At 36.8% G+C, this 14,090-nt stretch overlaps 2 protein-coding genes across 10 annotated transcripts in view; one reads left to right on the top strand and one right to left on the bottom strand.

Moving 5' to 3' along the window:
• LOC116288852 (3',5'-cyclic-AMP phosphodiesterase 4C) overlaps positions 1–8,150 on the top strand; it is a 48,024-nt gene extending 39,874 nt beyond the window's left edge. For 6 of the 9 annotated variants that reach the window (XM_031695711.2, XM_031695704.2, XM_031695702.2 and 3 more), the window contains 11 exons: positions 327–372; positions 785–883; positions 987–1,055; positions 1,217–1,312; positions 1,984–2,083; positions 2,331–2,485; positions 2,662–2,784; positions 2,892–2,996; positions 3,271–3,351; positions 3,934–4,159; positions 4,877–8,150. In XM_031695711.2, coding sequence (XP_031551571.2) covers positions 327–372; positions 785–883; positions 987–1,055; positions 1,217–1,312; positions 1,984–2,083; positions 2,331–2,485; positions 2,662–2,784; positions 2,892–2,996; positions 3,271–3,351; positions 3,934–4,159; positions 4,877–5,031 — 1,255 coding nt within the window. In that variant the 3' untranslated portion in view covers positions 5,032–8,150. Of the gene's footprint in view, positions 1–326; positions 373–421; positions 462–784; positions 884–986; positions 1,056–1,216; positions 1,313–1,983; positions 2,084–2,330; positions 2,486–2,661; positions 2,785–2,891; positions 2,997–3,270; positions 3,352–3,933; positions 4,212–4,876 lie in introns of all 9 variants that reach the window. The other 3 variants (XM_031695703.2, XM_031695708.2, XM_031695709.2) reach the window with 2 other exon arrangements.
• Positions 8,151–9,099: 949 nt separating this feature from the next.
• LOC116288856 (ATPase ASNA1 homolog) lies at positions 9,100–14,060 on the bottom strand. Its single transcript, XM_031695717.2, has 9 exons — positions 13,916–14,060; positions 13,470–13,617; positions 13,262–13,319; positions 12,571–12,661; positions 12,124–12,274; positions 11,626–11,733; positions 11,141–11,285; positions 10,869–10,921; positions 9,100–10,230 (listed from the first exon to the last, which is right to left on the bottom strand). Exons 1-9 carry the CDS (start codon positions 14,041–14,043, stop codon positions 10,099–10,101), a joined length of 1,014 nt encoding a protein of 337 aa, XP_031551577.1. The 5' UTR covers positions 14,044–14,060; the 3' UTR covers positions 9,100–10,098.
• Positions 14,061–14,090: the final 30 nt, after the last annotated feature.

The raw sequence follows: 14,090 nt of genomic DNA, 5'->3' as shown, positions 1-14,090 counted from the left end.
AATATACACTTAATGTCTGGTTGCAAGGGAAATAGTTTTTTCCCCCAGAGACTCGAGAGGAAACAAAACTAACTATTTCTCTCACGACCAGACCTTGGGTATCATATAATGTTGGCAGGACTCGAACCCACGTCTTTGATGGCATGGTCAAGTCCAATGTCTTTACCACTACTCTACAAGGCAACCAATCTGGACACACAGCCACACAACTGTTCCATTGTGACCCTATGCAGGGCAATATTTATAAAATCAAATTGGCTACTGCCATCCCAAACTTAGCTCAAACCCTCTATACTAGTAATGATATATCTGTTATCTTTGTGCAGAATATTTTATCTACAAGGAAGTGACAAAGAAAATTGTAACCAAAAGGTCAGCATTTGTGCTGAAAAGATTTTTTTTGTTTTTCATTTTTCTATAGATTTGGTGTAGAAGTCCCGAATGAAAGTGAATTAGCAAAGGTTAAAATTCTTTTTTCCCTTTATTTATTAGCCATTCCGAGGTGAAGAAAAACTAGGTCAAGTTGGCACTGCAGTGCATTGTGGGGCTGTTTTAGGTGACGAAATAGCCACCATCTTGATAACATGTCCCCCAAAACAACTTCAAAACACACAGCAATGCCAACACAACCTAGTTTTTCCCTTAAGCTTGGAATGACTCATGAACATTTTGTTCTATTATATTTTCTTGTACCACCATTCATTTTTTTGATGGACCTCTCACCCCTTGACCCAGTGGTTATCACTAATTCATGGCTAACTTGATGTATGCTGTTACTGTATAGATATTAGAAGGCATCAATAGGTGGGATTTTGATGCCTTTTCCTTGGATGAAGCAACCACAGGTCACCCAATGTTAGCTGTAACCTACACTATTCTGCAGGTACGTTGCTTTGCGTGTCTACTATGTCCATTTTCAAAATTGCCATGTTTTGGGCAACAGTAGTGGATAATTCTTAAAACGTTTTTATGGTTTTCAATCTTAGGCCAGAGACTTACTAAAAATATTCAAAATCAAGCCTACCACATTTATAAATTATATGACCCTAGTAGAGGTGAGTATTTTTGATTTTTAATTTTTATGATCTTTAAAACAAAATAGCCGACTTATCCTTAATAAACATTGGAGCAATAATCTGCTTCTTTACTCTGTCACATTGTCTCATATCTTGAGAATATTATAGATTTATTAATAACTTTATTCTTTTTTCCCCAGAGTCATTATTTAAAAGACGTCCCCTTTCACAATTGTATTCATGCAGCTGACGTAACACAAACTACTCATGTACTGTTATCTGCACAAGCTTTCGACGTGAGTAGTTATGTATATTTATACAACATCTCCATGCACAAGTATTTGTTGATATCACAGTGTATTATTACCATGAAGGAATGGGCTGCCAGGATGTTAGTGCCCCCCCCCTTTGCCCCCCAACTCCAACGAATCTCCCCAATATGTTGAAGTTACAAGAATATAAGACAGTATATGGAGTTGAATGGACTTATCTATAAAGTCTTACTAAGGTTCATATGTAACTAAGAAAATATATTAAGGCTTTATTTAGGACAATTTCCCTCGTCGTATCGACCCAAAACGAATATTTAAAACTTAAAAAGGAAACAAAAAAGTAAAGGAGCTTCGTCTCTCACAGTTTTGGGGAAAAAATAAGAGCCAAAAAAAAAAACCATGAAAAAACTACGTAATTTTCAAATACCATCCCAAAACTTCGAAGTATTATAATAGAACTAAGTTTTTATAACAGTGAAGCACGAAATACGACAAATACTACGAAATACTACGATACTTACCGTTTTTCAAGAAAGGAATATTTTTTAGCGGCCATGTTTTTTGTCACGTTGCTTTGCTCATGTTTAACACCACAGGGAGCCCACGGACGTGTTTAGTCATTCTTCGTACCCAAAACTCACGGTCAGTTGCTACCTGTATTGTTTCATGTTATATTTTTCTCTTTTCTTATGCAGTCCGTATTTACCGACCTTGAAATTCTCTCGGCAATAATTGCCAGTGCTGTTCACGATGTTGATCATCCTGGTGTCAATAACCACTTCCTCGTCGCAACAAGTAAGTTATTTGGATAAAGAAGTAGTAAGTCACGTGATCAGCTTTTACAGATTTGAAAAGGCAAAGGACTTTTTGCATTGCCGATCAGAAATAATAATTATTTGTCAATTTCTTTTAAGTATATGAATATTTCCCGCTTTGATATGAATTTTTGAAAACATCTACGTCCACATTTGCCGCCTAAAACTTGGCGGGAAAAGGTCACGTGACAGGCAGTAAATATCACTGTATTTCTTTTATTTTTTAGACTCTGAAATGGCCCTTATGTATAACGACGAGTCGGTGTTAGAAAACCACCACTTGGCAGTCGCATTTCAGCTCCTGCAACACGAAGACTGCGATATATTTGAAAATCTAAGTAAAAGCGAGAGGCAGTCAGCTCGAAGGATGATCATAGAGATGGTAGGTGATATACCTTTTCGGAGATAGCAGACATGATGCATTGCAGTCTGTCATGGGTGCAAACATCTTTTGTCTATCATGCCTTTTCAAGCTAGAACATAATTCTTCCTGTTTCGCGAACTCAGAAAAGGGCTATGGCGAACATGATGATAAAGAACGTGGTTTTTGTTTTTTAGGTCCTCGCGACAGACAACGCCAAACACATGAGCCTACTGGCCTCACTGAAAACAATGGTAGAAACAAAGAAAGTGGCAGGCACCGGGGTGCTGTGCTTAGATACATATACTGACAGAATGCAGGTATGCATCGTTTCCATTAGCAACCTAAGGCAGCGTGCCACATCACCGTAGTAATGTAACCCATTGAGTCTAAAAAAAAAATTATGCTTTTTTTTCCCTCTCTAAAGGTTTTAAAGAGTTTAGTTCACTGTGCGGATCTGAGTAATCCTACGAAGCCGTTACACATCTACCGTAAATGGGTCGATCGACTCATGGAAGAATTCTTCCGACAGGTATTTTCATCTTCTAAGTCGTTCACGAGATATATTTTAAAAGGTATAATGCGCAGACGCGCGCGACAAGACGTCTAAATGCGTTTGCACCGCATTTCCGAGCAACAGGCCGAGTGCAATGTAAAATTGGCTAAGCATAGTCCATCTCCCGTTACGAAGTCAATAATTTCGATAATGCGCGCCTTTTTTATTACCGTTATAAACGCGCTGGCTGTTCTACTTCAATATGCGTCATACTATTCACGCGTCTAACTTTTGATTCTGTATCCTTCAGGGCGACAAAGAAAGAGCAATCGAAGGGATGGACATTAGTCCCATGATGGATCGACATAATGCGTCGATAGAGAAATCTCAGGTACAGTTTAGCGCAGTCGTGTTATGTGACGTCATACGGCCGCCATGTTGGTGGACTTGAACGAAATATTATATCAACCCACAATGGTGGCCATTTCTTTTGTCCATTGATTTGCATGGACAGAGATCTACCTATCAGCACGTGCTTCTTTCGTGACCTTTTGGGAACTACATATTCCTTTTCGTGCTTCTACTACCCAGGCCGGTATGTTAATGGGGCTTTTTCTCTTCCGTCCTTCAAACAACGGTCTAAGTTAGCACTTTTTTGCTTGACGGAAGTCAAAAGAATAATCACGTTTGTTGAAATCACAGAAAGAGAAGAAATAGTGGTTATGTGTAACGGCGAAATTAGTCAACCAGCTAGGTCACATACTTAAGAACACGTAAAAATGTTTGCAACTGTACTGACGTTAACGTGTCGGACGTTCGGTCGTCCGTCCGTCCCTTTCGTCGGAGTCAAAAAGGAAAAGCTATTGGTCACTTTTTCAGCTCACTTGACTCTAGAAAAGTGTGACGTTTCGACGTTTGTATTCGCCATCTTAGTGTACTTCTTTTGGTACTAATTCTGGGATCTCCGTTGCAGGTCGTATTTATAGACTTTGTCGCTCAACCTCTATGGGAAACGTGGGGTGAACTTGTCCAACCTGACGCCCAAGAATTACTGGATACGATCGAAGATAACCGTCACTGGTACAACTGTCAAATCCCTAAAAACGAACAAGACAAGAACAATCCTGCTTCTATGAAGCGAGTTAGTTGGCAGGGCACGCGGAAAGATGCAATTGATCAATCAGAACCCGAGACTTCAGGTACTCCTTGCCTGTAGCCACGTGATCTCGTGGTCATGATCTTATTATGTAGGTGAGCAGAGATGGTGATTTGTCGGGCAGCTTTGAGCTGGATTGCAATATCTAATGCCTGCATTTACAGCGTTTAAGAGCCATACTTGCATGCGTGTGGCCTCAAAATTACCAACTGCAATTTAAAATTAACATTGACACAAACTTTTTTGTTGAACATACAGATTTTCCTTTTAGCGCACTTTTTATTTTATTGAGTTTGTCCAATTTTATTTCCTTTGAATTTTTATCTTCTCTTTTACTCTCTCTTTTACTTTTCATTCCTTTTCATTTACTTTTTTATGCATCTTTTGCTTTTCTTCTTGCTTCTAATGCTATTTTATTAACAGCTTTGGACATATTTGGTTGTGAAACGTTGGGCGATTCTATAGGCACCTTGTTGTGATGTGTTGAGATGGAGGATATTTAATTTTGTGTGGAAGTGAGCGGTTGTTGATACCAGTTCAAAGGAGGTTAACCTTGAGAAATACGTATTGAAGTTGAATAACAAACTGTGATAGTCTCATGTTTTTATACTTTGGAATAACAGTCATTCAAAGGTTTCTTCTTGACACCTTTTCTTATTTTTATGATTTCTCTTTCTGTCCTCTTTTCACCTGCACCTTTTTATTTCGGCTACGTTTTGTGCATAGCGACCAAATATCCAAATATGTGTTATATTTTTAGAAGAAAATTCCACAAATGGTAACACAAGAAACAACAATTTCAAAGACCTTTTGCATACGAAGTGTGAAAGCAGTGGGAGAAGCTGCGAAGCCGATGATGAATATGATGGCGATAGCTCTTTTGATTGTTCGGCAGCTGATGGGAACAATAACTGACCCTTGAGGAATACCACAGTTGCGTAATCAGTGGTTAATTACTGCCTCAAGGAGCACCACAAAGAAATGTGAAGAGGATTGGACAATAAACCAAGGAGTGCTTGGAGTATTTAATGGGAGTAAATCTAAGTTGTTAAATCTTACTACGGTGGAAGAAGAGAATTTCTACACGAGATTTTCTTTCATGAGAGGAGGTCTTCATCTCGTATTTGAATAATCTTATTACCCAATGATCACAGGAGATTTTGTTTCAAATTGAAAAAAGAAGTTGCCTCAGATCTCCTCAATTGTGGTTCAAACAATCAGATGTGTTGTTCTATCTCTAAGCACAAGAAGCGTGACACAATTAGATGGAATTTGCAGAGGATATCATAGTTGAAAAAAAGTGTAATTAGAAATTTGCTAACTGGGAAACTTTTACTAATGCCTATGTGGAGGAAGATCTAAAATTATAATTTGTTTGTCCACTTGCTACGTGGTTGATTGGAATGGAAAACATGTTTATAGTGATGCCATTAAAAATCCACGAGAAGAAACAAGAACACAAGAAGACACAAAGAAATACTTAAAAGAAAACTTGTAAAATGCCCTGTAAAATTGTAAAAAAAATTGTTGATGGAAACTGAAAAGGTGCCAGCATGTTTAGGTGGATTAAGGTATACTGGTGGTGAGTATTTGATTGAAACAATGTGATTGCATCGAGAACCAGAAGGAGCAGCGTTGTTCTGTTGTCTATTTTCTGAGGCAGTCATACAAGTCAACTCCCAACTCGCAACTTGCAGTAACTCCTAGTCAAAAATTGTGAATCAAAAAATTACCCTTGTTATATATGGTTGCAAAAGATGTCACTGCATTGTATAATCCATAGCAGTCGTCTATGATAACTTGAGGTGTGCTATCATTTTCTATGCATTCCCAACTCCCCTAGGAAGTCACACTTCATTGTTAAATTGCATTACCTTTTATCCATCCCATAAATATCTTTTTGCATATCTGCAGTTTCCAGTTGCTGCAAATTTTGCCTCAGAAAAAGTTGGCTTCTGAACAATGCAAGCTCTGACATGAAATGGTTCAACCAATTAGCAATCCATTGGCTTCCATTGATAGCAGTCGAATTTCAACTGAAGGAACTACCGACGTTAAATATCAGTATTTTACTTTTTACTTTACAATCAATTCGGTTGCCTGGTTGCCATGGTAACCCTTGACAGAAACATGCAAGCATTTGCCAATAATTATTTGTTTTGATTTGCCTCACATTGTCATGGGTTTTTGTTACCAAACCGACCAAGGCTATGAAATCGAGCTAAAACTAAGGAGGCAATTTTTAAAGTCCATCAAGATCAGAACGTACGTGGGATGGTCATCAAAACATGACAAAAATTGAGCTTATAGAAATGTAAATATAATATATATGATATACATAGAGATTTCAATTTAATTTATGTCCTGTAGTTATATTAGTAAACAAAATCTTATCCGTTGGACTGTTTTAGGATATTATCCGATGGTGAAACTGTTTTATGTTAATGCTATTTTGGTTGTGGAGTTGTCATTTGAAGGTTTCATGCTGTATGCATTTCACTGTATGTTCTTGATAACTTAAAGTTTGAGCACACATAGTTTCTTCATCCAGTATTTTAGGAAGTTTGTTCTAGTAAAAGTGAAGCAATGGAAAGTAAAGGAAGTCATAAAAATTGTATTAACACCCAACCAAGTTTGACAGAGCCATTTCTCATTTGCCATGGGAGCAATTGCAAATGTAACAGTTTTATTGATAGACTTTTCTGGAGTTACATTTTTCATCAAGCAATGTTTGAGGTTATTCTTCACCAACACCAAATTCCATGGAAATGCCAAAAAGAAACAACTTTTGGAGGTTGGTAACTGCGTTTATATGAACTCTGATTTGAGACTATTGTTTCATGATCAATGTACGTAGCAAGTTCCATCCTGGTATGGTCTCTAATGATGTTACAAAACCCTTGCTTCACTTGCAACAGAAGCATAAGCATCAGCAACATACACTACTCAGCATTGTGTTGTACATTAGCATCGATGGACTACTTTGAGCATGTGGTGGCCATTTTCAGTTGCAAGGCATTATGGTTAATCCAGAGGGCAACAGTGTCGATCTACATTAACAGTAGACAATTTGACAAGAGATGATTTAAGAAAGCAATGGAAAGTTCCACATGTAATCAAAGATCGTGGGCTCATCATTTCAGCATCTTTGCATTGTTTTGCCCCTGGGAGACCCACATTGCCTCATGATTCAAGATGGCCACCACATTTTACTAGATCTGGAGAAAAGTTGAAGAACTAGATGTATGCTCTTGTTGCAAATGAAGGCCACTTATAAAGCAATTTTTTTTTCTCGTGGCTTGTTGATTGGAGGAGACTGTATTCACCAGAAAAGTATTAATTGTGTAATTAATGACCTGTCGACATGTGTCAATCAACACTTGGCCAATGTTGCCAATACTTAATTGACATTTCACAATTACTTATGTTCCCCAACATGTTTAGGCTAGTCATAAAGTGCATCATTACCTGTAAGGAATTTCACTTCGTAATTCCTTTTCCCAGTTAATCCCAAAATGGGCCAAGTCATCCATTGGAAAATCTCATCTCAAATTCTCAATTCCAACTCAAAGATACAAACTAAAATGGTTCCTCAATTCATAAACTGACTTTTGTGCACAAAATTATTCTTGAAACAAATGGCAAAGAATACATCATCACAGACAAAAACAAACCTTTCCAAAAATCTGTGGTCTTTTTGTTATTCGTCCTCAGCCTAGGTGCATTCCTTATTAAGTTATTTGAATTCTTACATGAAAATATTTTAAGACCATCAAGAGAGTTTTGTCAGATTAGGATATCTGGGTATCTATCGACAAAATTAAACTATTCTATTATGTAGTAAGGTAGAGTGGGACTTTTGGTATAATTGATTATGAAATGGCTTCTGTTTTTGAGCATTTTGATTGGCTAGTGTGCATTTTACTGCCTTTTGGATGGCAAGAGTAGAAGACATTTAGTGGCTAATATACTATAGGTTATCCACTCATGGAAATTATTCTAAGAGTTATGTAATAAATATGTATACTTATCAAGATTATAATTTTAGCTGTGTCCAATGAATTTTTGAATAGCATTACCAAGTTCATGCTCCTCACTGTTGCTTTTAAGGTATATTGTGTTTGCTTTAATGTGTAAATAATTAAGCTGAGTTCTAATAACTGATCAAACACTTCGCTGTTATCTTTCGGTCTATCTTTTTGCATTGTGACAACATTTTCCACAGTTGCGTGACAGCTTAAAATGGCAAATTGTGTGACTCTAGTCACAAGACAGTATGAAAGTTCCTTTTGCAATGTCACATCACCTTTGTTTGAACTCAAATTATTTGACAGCTCTCTTAAACAATTGTCCATCCTCATCTTCAGCTCTGAATTCAAACTTTAGAGATATTTATTTCTGTACAGATCAAAATTATATTCCTCAAAGTGTCTTATAGGAAACTCTTTTAATGGTCTTTGGGTATCTCGGTATCTGTAGTTCTTATCCTCATTTTTTAAAGTATTATTATGTTCCTTATCCATGTCTTTGCCTAATAGTCCCCTTCACAGTTCTTTGCACCAACTTGAATTAAAGTAACTGTGCCTGTGCATTGAAGTGAGAACAGCTGTGACCTTGGGATGGTAGTGACGTGAATAATAATTGTCCAAGGTGCTAAAAAGGTATATTTTTGTCAGGTCACTGTTATCCTGGCTTCAATGCACAGGGAACTGTGAAGGGGACAATTGGAGATGTATGGGTGTCTTGGTTGGTCATCGTTAGCTTCCCCCTCAATATCCCAAGTATTATTATGTTATAAGCTATGCTTTCGCCTAAGTAATTGTATGATAGAGCTGTACATTCTGTGTATATTCTGCTATAATAATGAATTTTCCTGTGCCAGTAGACAAGAAAATAATTATTATGAACAATGATGATGATGATATTAAGTATATATATATATATGAGACTATCATATGATGAAATTAATCAGAGATAAACATATTAATTACTAGTAATCAAGGAGTCATGTTGTTAATAAAACAATCAACTGCTTATAAAGAGTGGCCTCTGTTCTCTTCTTGAGCATCTGTTCATTTTTAGACCCAGCAGAATTTTATGTAATGTGTTATTCACAGCTTGTTATGCAACATGCAACAAGACTTTCATCGACCTTTTTTTAAATGGACCTTTATCACACAGTGACCATGTTTATTCTCATGAGAATAAAAACTTTTGTTTCACCTGCATAAATTTACTTTCAACTGCTAGAATATGAGGCCATGTGGTCGAAAGCGTTGAAGTCAACATGGCTGCCACATGAAAAAAGCCTGTAGATGTGTATGCCACTCCCCACCTAGTCTTTCAAATTAATGAGCCCTCTGTCAGAGTAAGCAACCCACTGCCATGAAGTGCTTGTAATTTCACATGCTGTGATTGGCCAATTTGCAGTCCATAACTTGAAGTATGAACCTCGCAATCTGTTAATAAGAGCATTGTATCTTTTCCCTGTACATTGTTCAACAATATGCATTACGGTTATCTTTTTTACAGCAATTTAATCTAATCATCCCCCTTGAAATTTAATAACACTATGTTTCTCAATCTTTCATGTTACTGCAATTTTCATAGACATGCAAACTCTGTGTCTGGGAGTTGCACACTGAAATTCGGTTTTTCGCTGCTGCCAGTCAAAAAAATATGACTGATTAGGTTTGATTGATAGCAGCGAAAAATCAAATTTCAGCTGGCAGACAAAGAGTTTGCATGTTTATGAGTAAATGCATTTCTCTTCTACGAGGTATAAAAAAATGGGTTTTAGGGAGAGACGTTTGGCATGCAGGGCATATTAAACTGGGGATGAGCTCCAAATAGAAGTTCAACTGAAAACTTTAAATTCATATTTTGAAGATGATGCTTAGAAACTCATCTAAGGGCTGCCCTTTTGATTAGTAAATGTAGCTGTCATTTATTATCTTGCTTCTCATACTGTATATTGCTTTTTTAAGTTTGTGCTTTCTCTGATAAGGATGAAACTAATAATTTTGAAAACACATGGATTTTTTCTCCTCCACGGACTTCCTCTGTTAGTAGTGGTAGACAGGTGATGTTGAAGTCTTCATAAAGATCCTGAATCTATAAGCAGATAAGGTACAGTTATTAGAAAAGAGTAATAGACTGAACTTGTAGTCCCTGTATTACACTTGGTCACTTGGTTCTATTGGCTTTGGTCTATTTGGCCAAGGGAGGATTAGCTTATACTGTACTTATTTCCCCCCCCCCCCCCCCCCCCGGGGATATAATACGTGCACAGAAACTACTGATCCTCACTTAAATTAACCAAGGCAAACACCAGAAAACAGTTAACAAGGGAAATACAGGGACTAAAAAAGTCCACACTGGCAAAACCGAAGATTACATACAGTTGCACACTAAAAGATTGAAGCAGGACAGATGGAGTCAGACAAAAAGACATGAAGACTAGGAGGTGGAGGATGAAGAAGAAGGCAAATGTGGGTGGAGGGAGAGTGAGAAACTGGGGGAGGAGTAAGAAGGAAACAAACATGGGTGGGGGGGGGGGGGGGGGGAGTATGAAGAAGAAAGCAATCATGGGTGGTGAGTAGGAGTAATGAAGAAAAAGGAAAACATGGGTGGAGAGGAGAGTTAAAAATTGTGGGAGGGAACAGACCAGAGCTAGGGTAGAAAGGAAGCAAGACGGGAAGGGAGGGCAGAGATACAGGAAATATTATTGTCATGTCCATACGGCATGTTACCTGATCAAGGTACTTCTTTTGTATTCTGTGCCTTGACAAACATAGTTTGCATTCTGAAAACAGAACAACAAAAGGATAGTGAGAGTTGAAAACACACTTTAAACCTGAGCATCACACTCTCTTTACTGAGCTCTATAGTTCTCTAGTCAGAGAACAAAATAATGAATGATGTTGTGAATAATTTCTCATGGATAAGGGCAAAAGAAATAGCTACCATGTTGGCTTCCCAACAATAAAAAAGAGTGGAAACATCTACAGGATGGTTTACTTACCTTGATTTTTATCGGGGTAAACCAGTTGATTGACAATAATATTGTGTGTGTCAATTTCTGCCTTGGTTAGTTCTTGTACTAGCCGCTCTGTTTCATATAAAGATAAGAACTCCGCAATACAAACGCAAACAAAGGTAGTGTGGTCCTGCATGTGCAATTAAAAAACATGAACTTTCAATAAATGGAAAAAATAATAATTAATTACAAAAAATGAAGGGAAGATCAAATAAGGTTAAAAATGATGGAATAATGAAAGGAAGAAACATGAATTCAATAAATGGAAAAAGTCAAAAATTAATTGAAAAATGTAGGGAAAATTAAAGTGGGAATGATGAAAGGAAGAAGGGATAAAAGAGTGGATGGAAGGAAAAAGGGTATGGATGGAAGGGAAAATGTGACTAATAGATGGGAGAGAGGGTACATGCAAAAATAGTTTGAAGGAAATTGGAAATATATTATTATTTAAGCTTTTAGGCAGAACTTACTGGGTTTTTAAACTGCATGCTGACTTGTCGTATTAGGGGTAAAGTTTCTTCTAATTTACTAGTCATCTGATCAGCATTCATATCTTGAACCCCAAGTAATGCTCCAAACTAAATAAACAATTTAGGTTAATAATAAATAAATAAATCATATATAAATAAATAATATATTAATAAATAAATAAAAAATAATGAATTTATATGAAGAAGTACATTTCCTACTGAGTTCTTCATCACGATATAAAATAAATGACTTGCATTAGGTCTAGGAGCACTGGCAGATCCAGCCAAAAATATCACCTCAAAATACAAGGAGGGGGGGGGGGGGGGGAGGCGACTTGACTGAATTTTGCTTTACTTGTAAGTAACAGCTCACTTTACTGAAAATCTATTACTTTGATCAAATAAAACTATATATGGCTAAATGAATGGTGGGCTACAGCCCTCCTTTGCCCCTCCCTGGGTCCTCCCTGAGGAGGGAACAATACAGTAACATACTACCTGTGAGACAAATGGTCCAATACTGTTCTTGAGGGATAATATTTTTCCAAGAGATTTTTCAATGATTGATGGAAAGGACAACAGTCTTAGTGTGTGTCCTGTTGGTGCTGTGTCAAACACCACGACTGAGAAATCCATGCTTTTGACGAGTCTGAAAAACAGGTGATTCTTAAGAGTGTGTATTGAGAATACATGGCTCAATAGCTTATAGTTCTAAAGGCTACCATGTGTAAATAAAGACTTCTTTATCATGAAAATTTTGATCAACATTAAAAAAAAAAATTAAATTTTATCCTTTCCACAATAATAATTGTTAAATTAAGATTATGTGAAATATAACGAAAAATGCAACAATAGGACATTATGTATAACACCACAAAAAATGTGATCACTATGTCAAATATTTCTTGTTACTGTATATGTAATCTGCCTTGTCTTTTAGTTTACCTCATTACTTCAGCAAAACTCATTGCCTCATCAATGCCTGGGAAGGCTCCAAGTAAGTCATTCATCATTGCCTTACCCATGGACATGATATCTGATAAAAAGATATGCACGACACATTAGGACATTGATTCAAAAACAAATTTTTTAGCTTTTTGAAAAAAAGGAGGGAGAGAGCTTGGGAATTCACAGTAAACTTTTTTTAAAATAGTTGTAGCCCTTCCTCTTTCACTCAGTAAGAAATTCATACCTTCCTATTGAGTCAACAAGGAAACAGCTTTTGTTTATAAAAAATAAAATAAAATAAATAAAAAGGTTTGACCCAACATGAAAGTTCAAGTTTTTAACTAAACAAATGACACTTCCCTCTAAAGCCCTAGTCCTCCCCCTCCTCCCACCCAAATAAAAAAATGCCCCTTCCCTAATTAGCCAACTTCTATTAGCTGTTCTGAGTTTGAGGGATAAAATGGGTCTTGTTTGCATTACAGTGCATTGTGGTTATGTTTTAGGGGACAAATTGATGCCATGTTGGATATATGTCACCTATAGGCCCACAATGCTTTGCAATGCCAACTCCACCAAGTTTCTTCCTCCTAGGAATACGACTAATTTAGCAGACACTTGTCAATTTACCAGGGGTGCATGACTACTTGATACAGAAGTTTAACAAGCTGAATATCTACACAATACATACCAGGGCTATCGAAGTATTCGTCTGGTAAATTTGTAAATCCCAAGTTTGGGTCAATTTCCTGACAAAGATCAGAAACAAAGAAATCTAAATGTAGATCCCCAATTACACAATACTTTGTATCTATAAAAGACCTAGGGGGTAGGTGATGGGGTTCAGTGTGTAAAGCAGAAACAGCTATGTACCATCCCCTATATTATCTAATACCTACCATAGCAAATAGGTTGTTATGTCCCTGGATAAGGGTAGGCACTTTACCAAACTTTTGATCAAAAGCATCAGATATATTATGAGCAGGATCTGTTGATATTATTAGGACACTCTCCCTGACCTTGGACAACTGGACTGCGATACTGCAACTATAGAATGATGATACTTGATCAAAAAAGACTGAATGATTTTTAGAAAAAATCTCGTAAAAGTGGGAAATTATTTAATCTTGCTACAAAGTAAAAGCTTTCATTTAATCAAATATTATGAAAAAATCCTCTTAAATAAACATAAAAGAAAACAATAAGGTTGACTTTGAAGACATTCGAAGTCTGAAAATAATTTTACATTCCCTTATTCGCTTTTCAGCTGATATCTCTATAAGAGTGTTAACAGACTTCTCAAAGAAATCCTTCTGATTTCACTCAAGCTATACTTCAAACAAACCTGCAAGTAGTTTTTCCAACACCTCCTTTACCACCAACGAATATCCATTTTAATGAATCTTGGTCGATAATATTTTTAATATTAGGTTCAAGTGACTCAAACTCCACATCTTCTCCACTGGACGCCATTTTGAATTAAACGATTGGTGACAATAAGACGATGTTATACACTCGCT

The sequence above is a fragment of the Actinia tenebrosa genome, unplaced genomic scaffold, assembly GCF_029948245.1.
Source record: "Actinia tenebrosa isolate PJP-AT-01 unplaced genomic scaffold, QUT_ActTen_1.0 PGA_scaffold15__27_contigs__length_11533743, whole genome shotgun sequence".
NCBI lineage: Eukaryota > Metazoa > Cnidaria > Anthozoa > Actiniaria > Actiniidae > Actinia > Actinia tenebrosa.
This window is presented reverse-complemented; position numbering and strand designations above follow the sequence as displayed.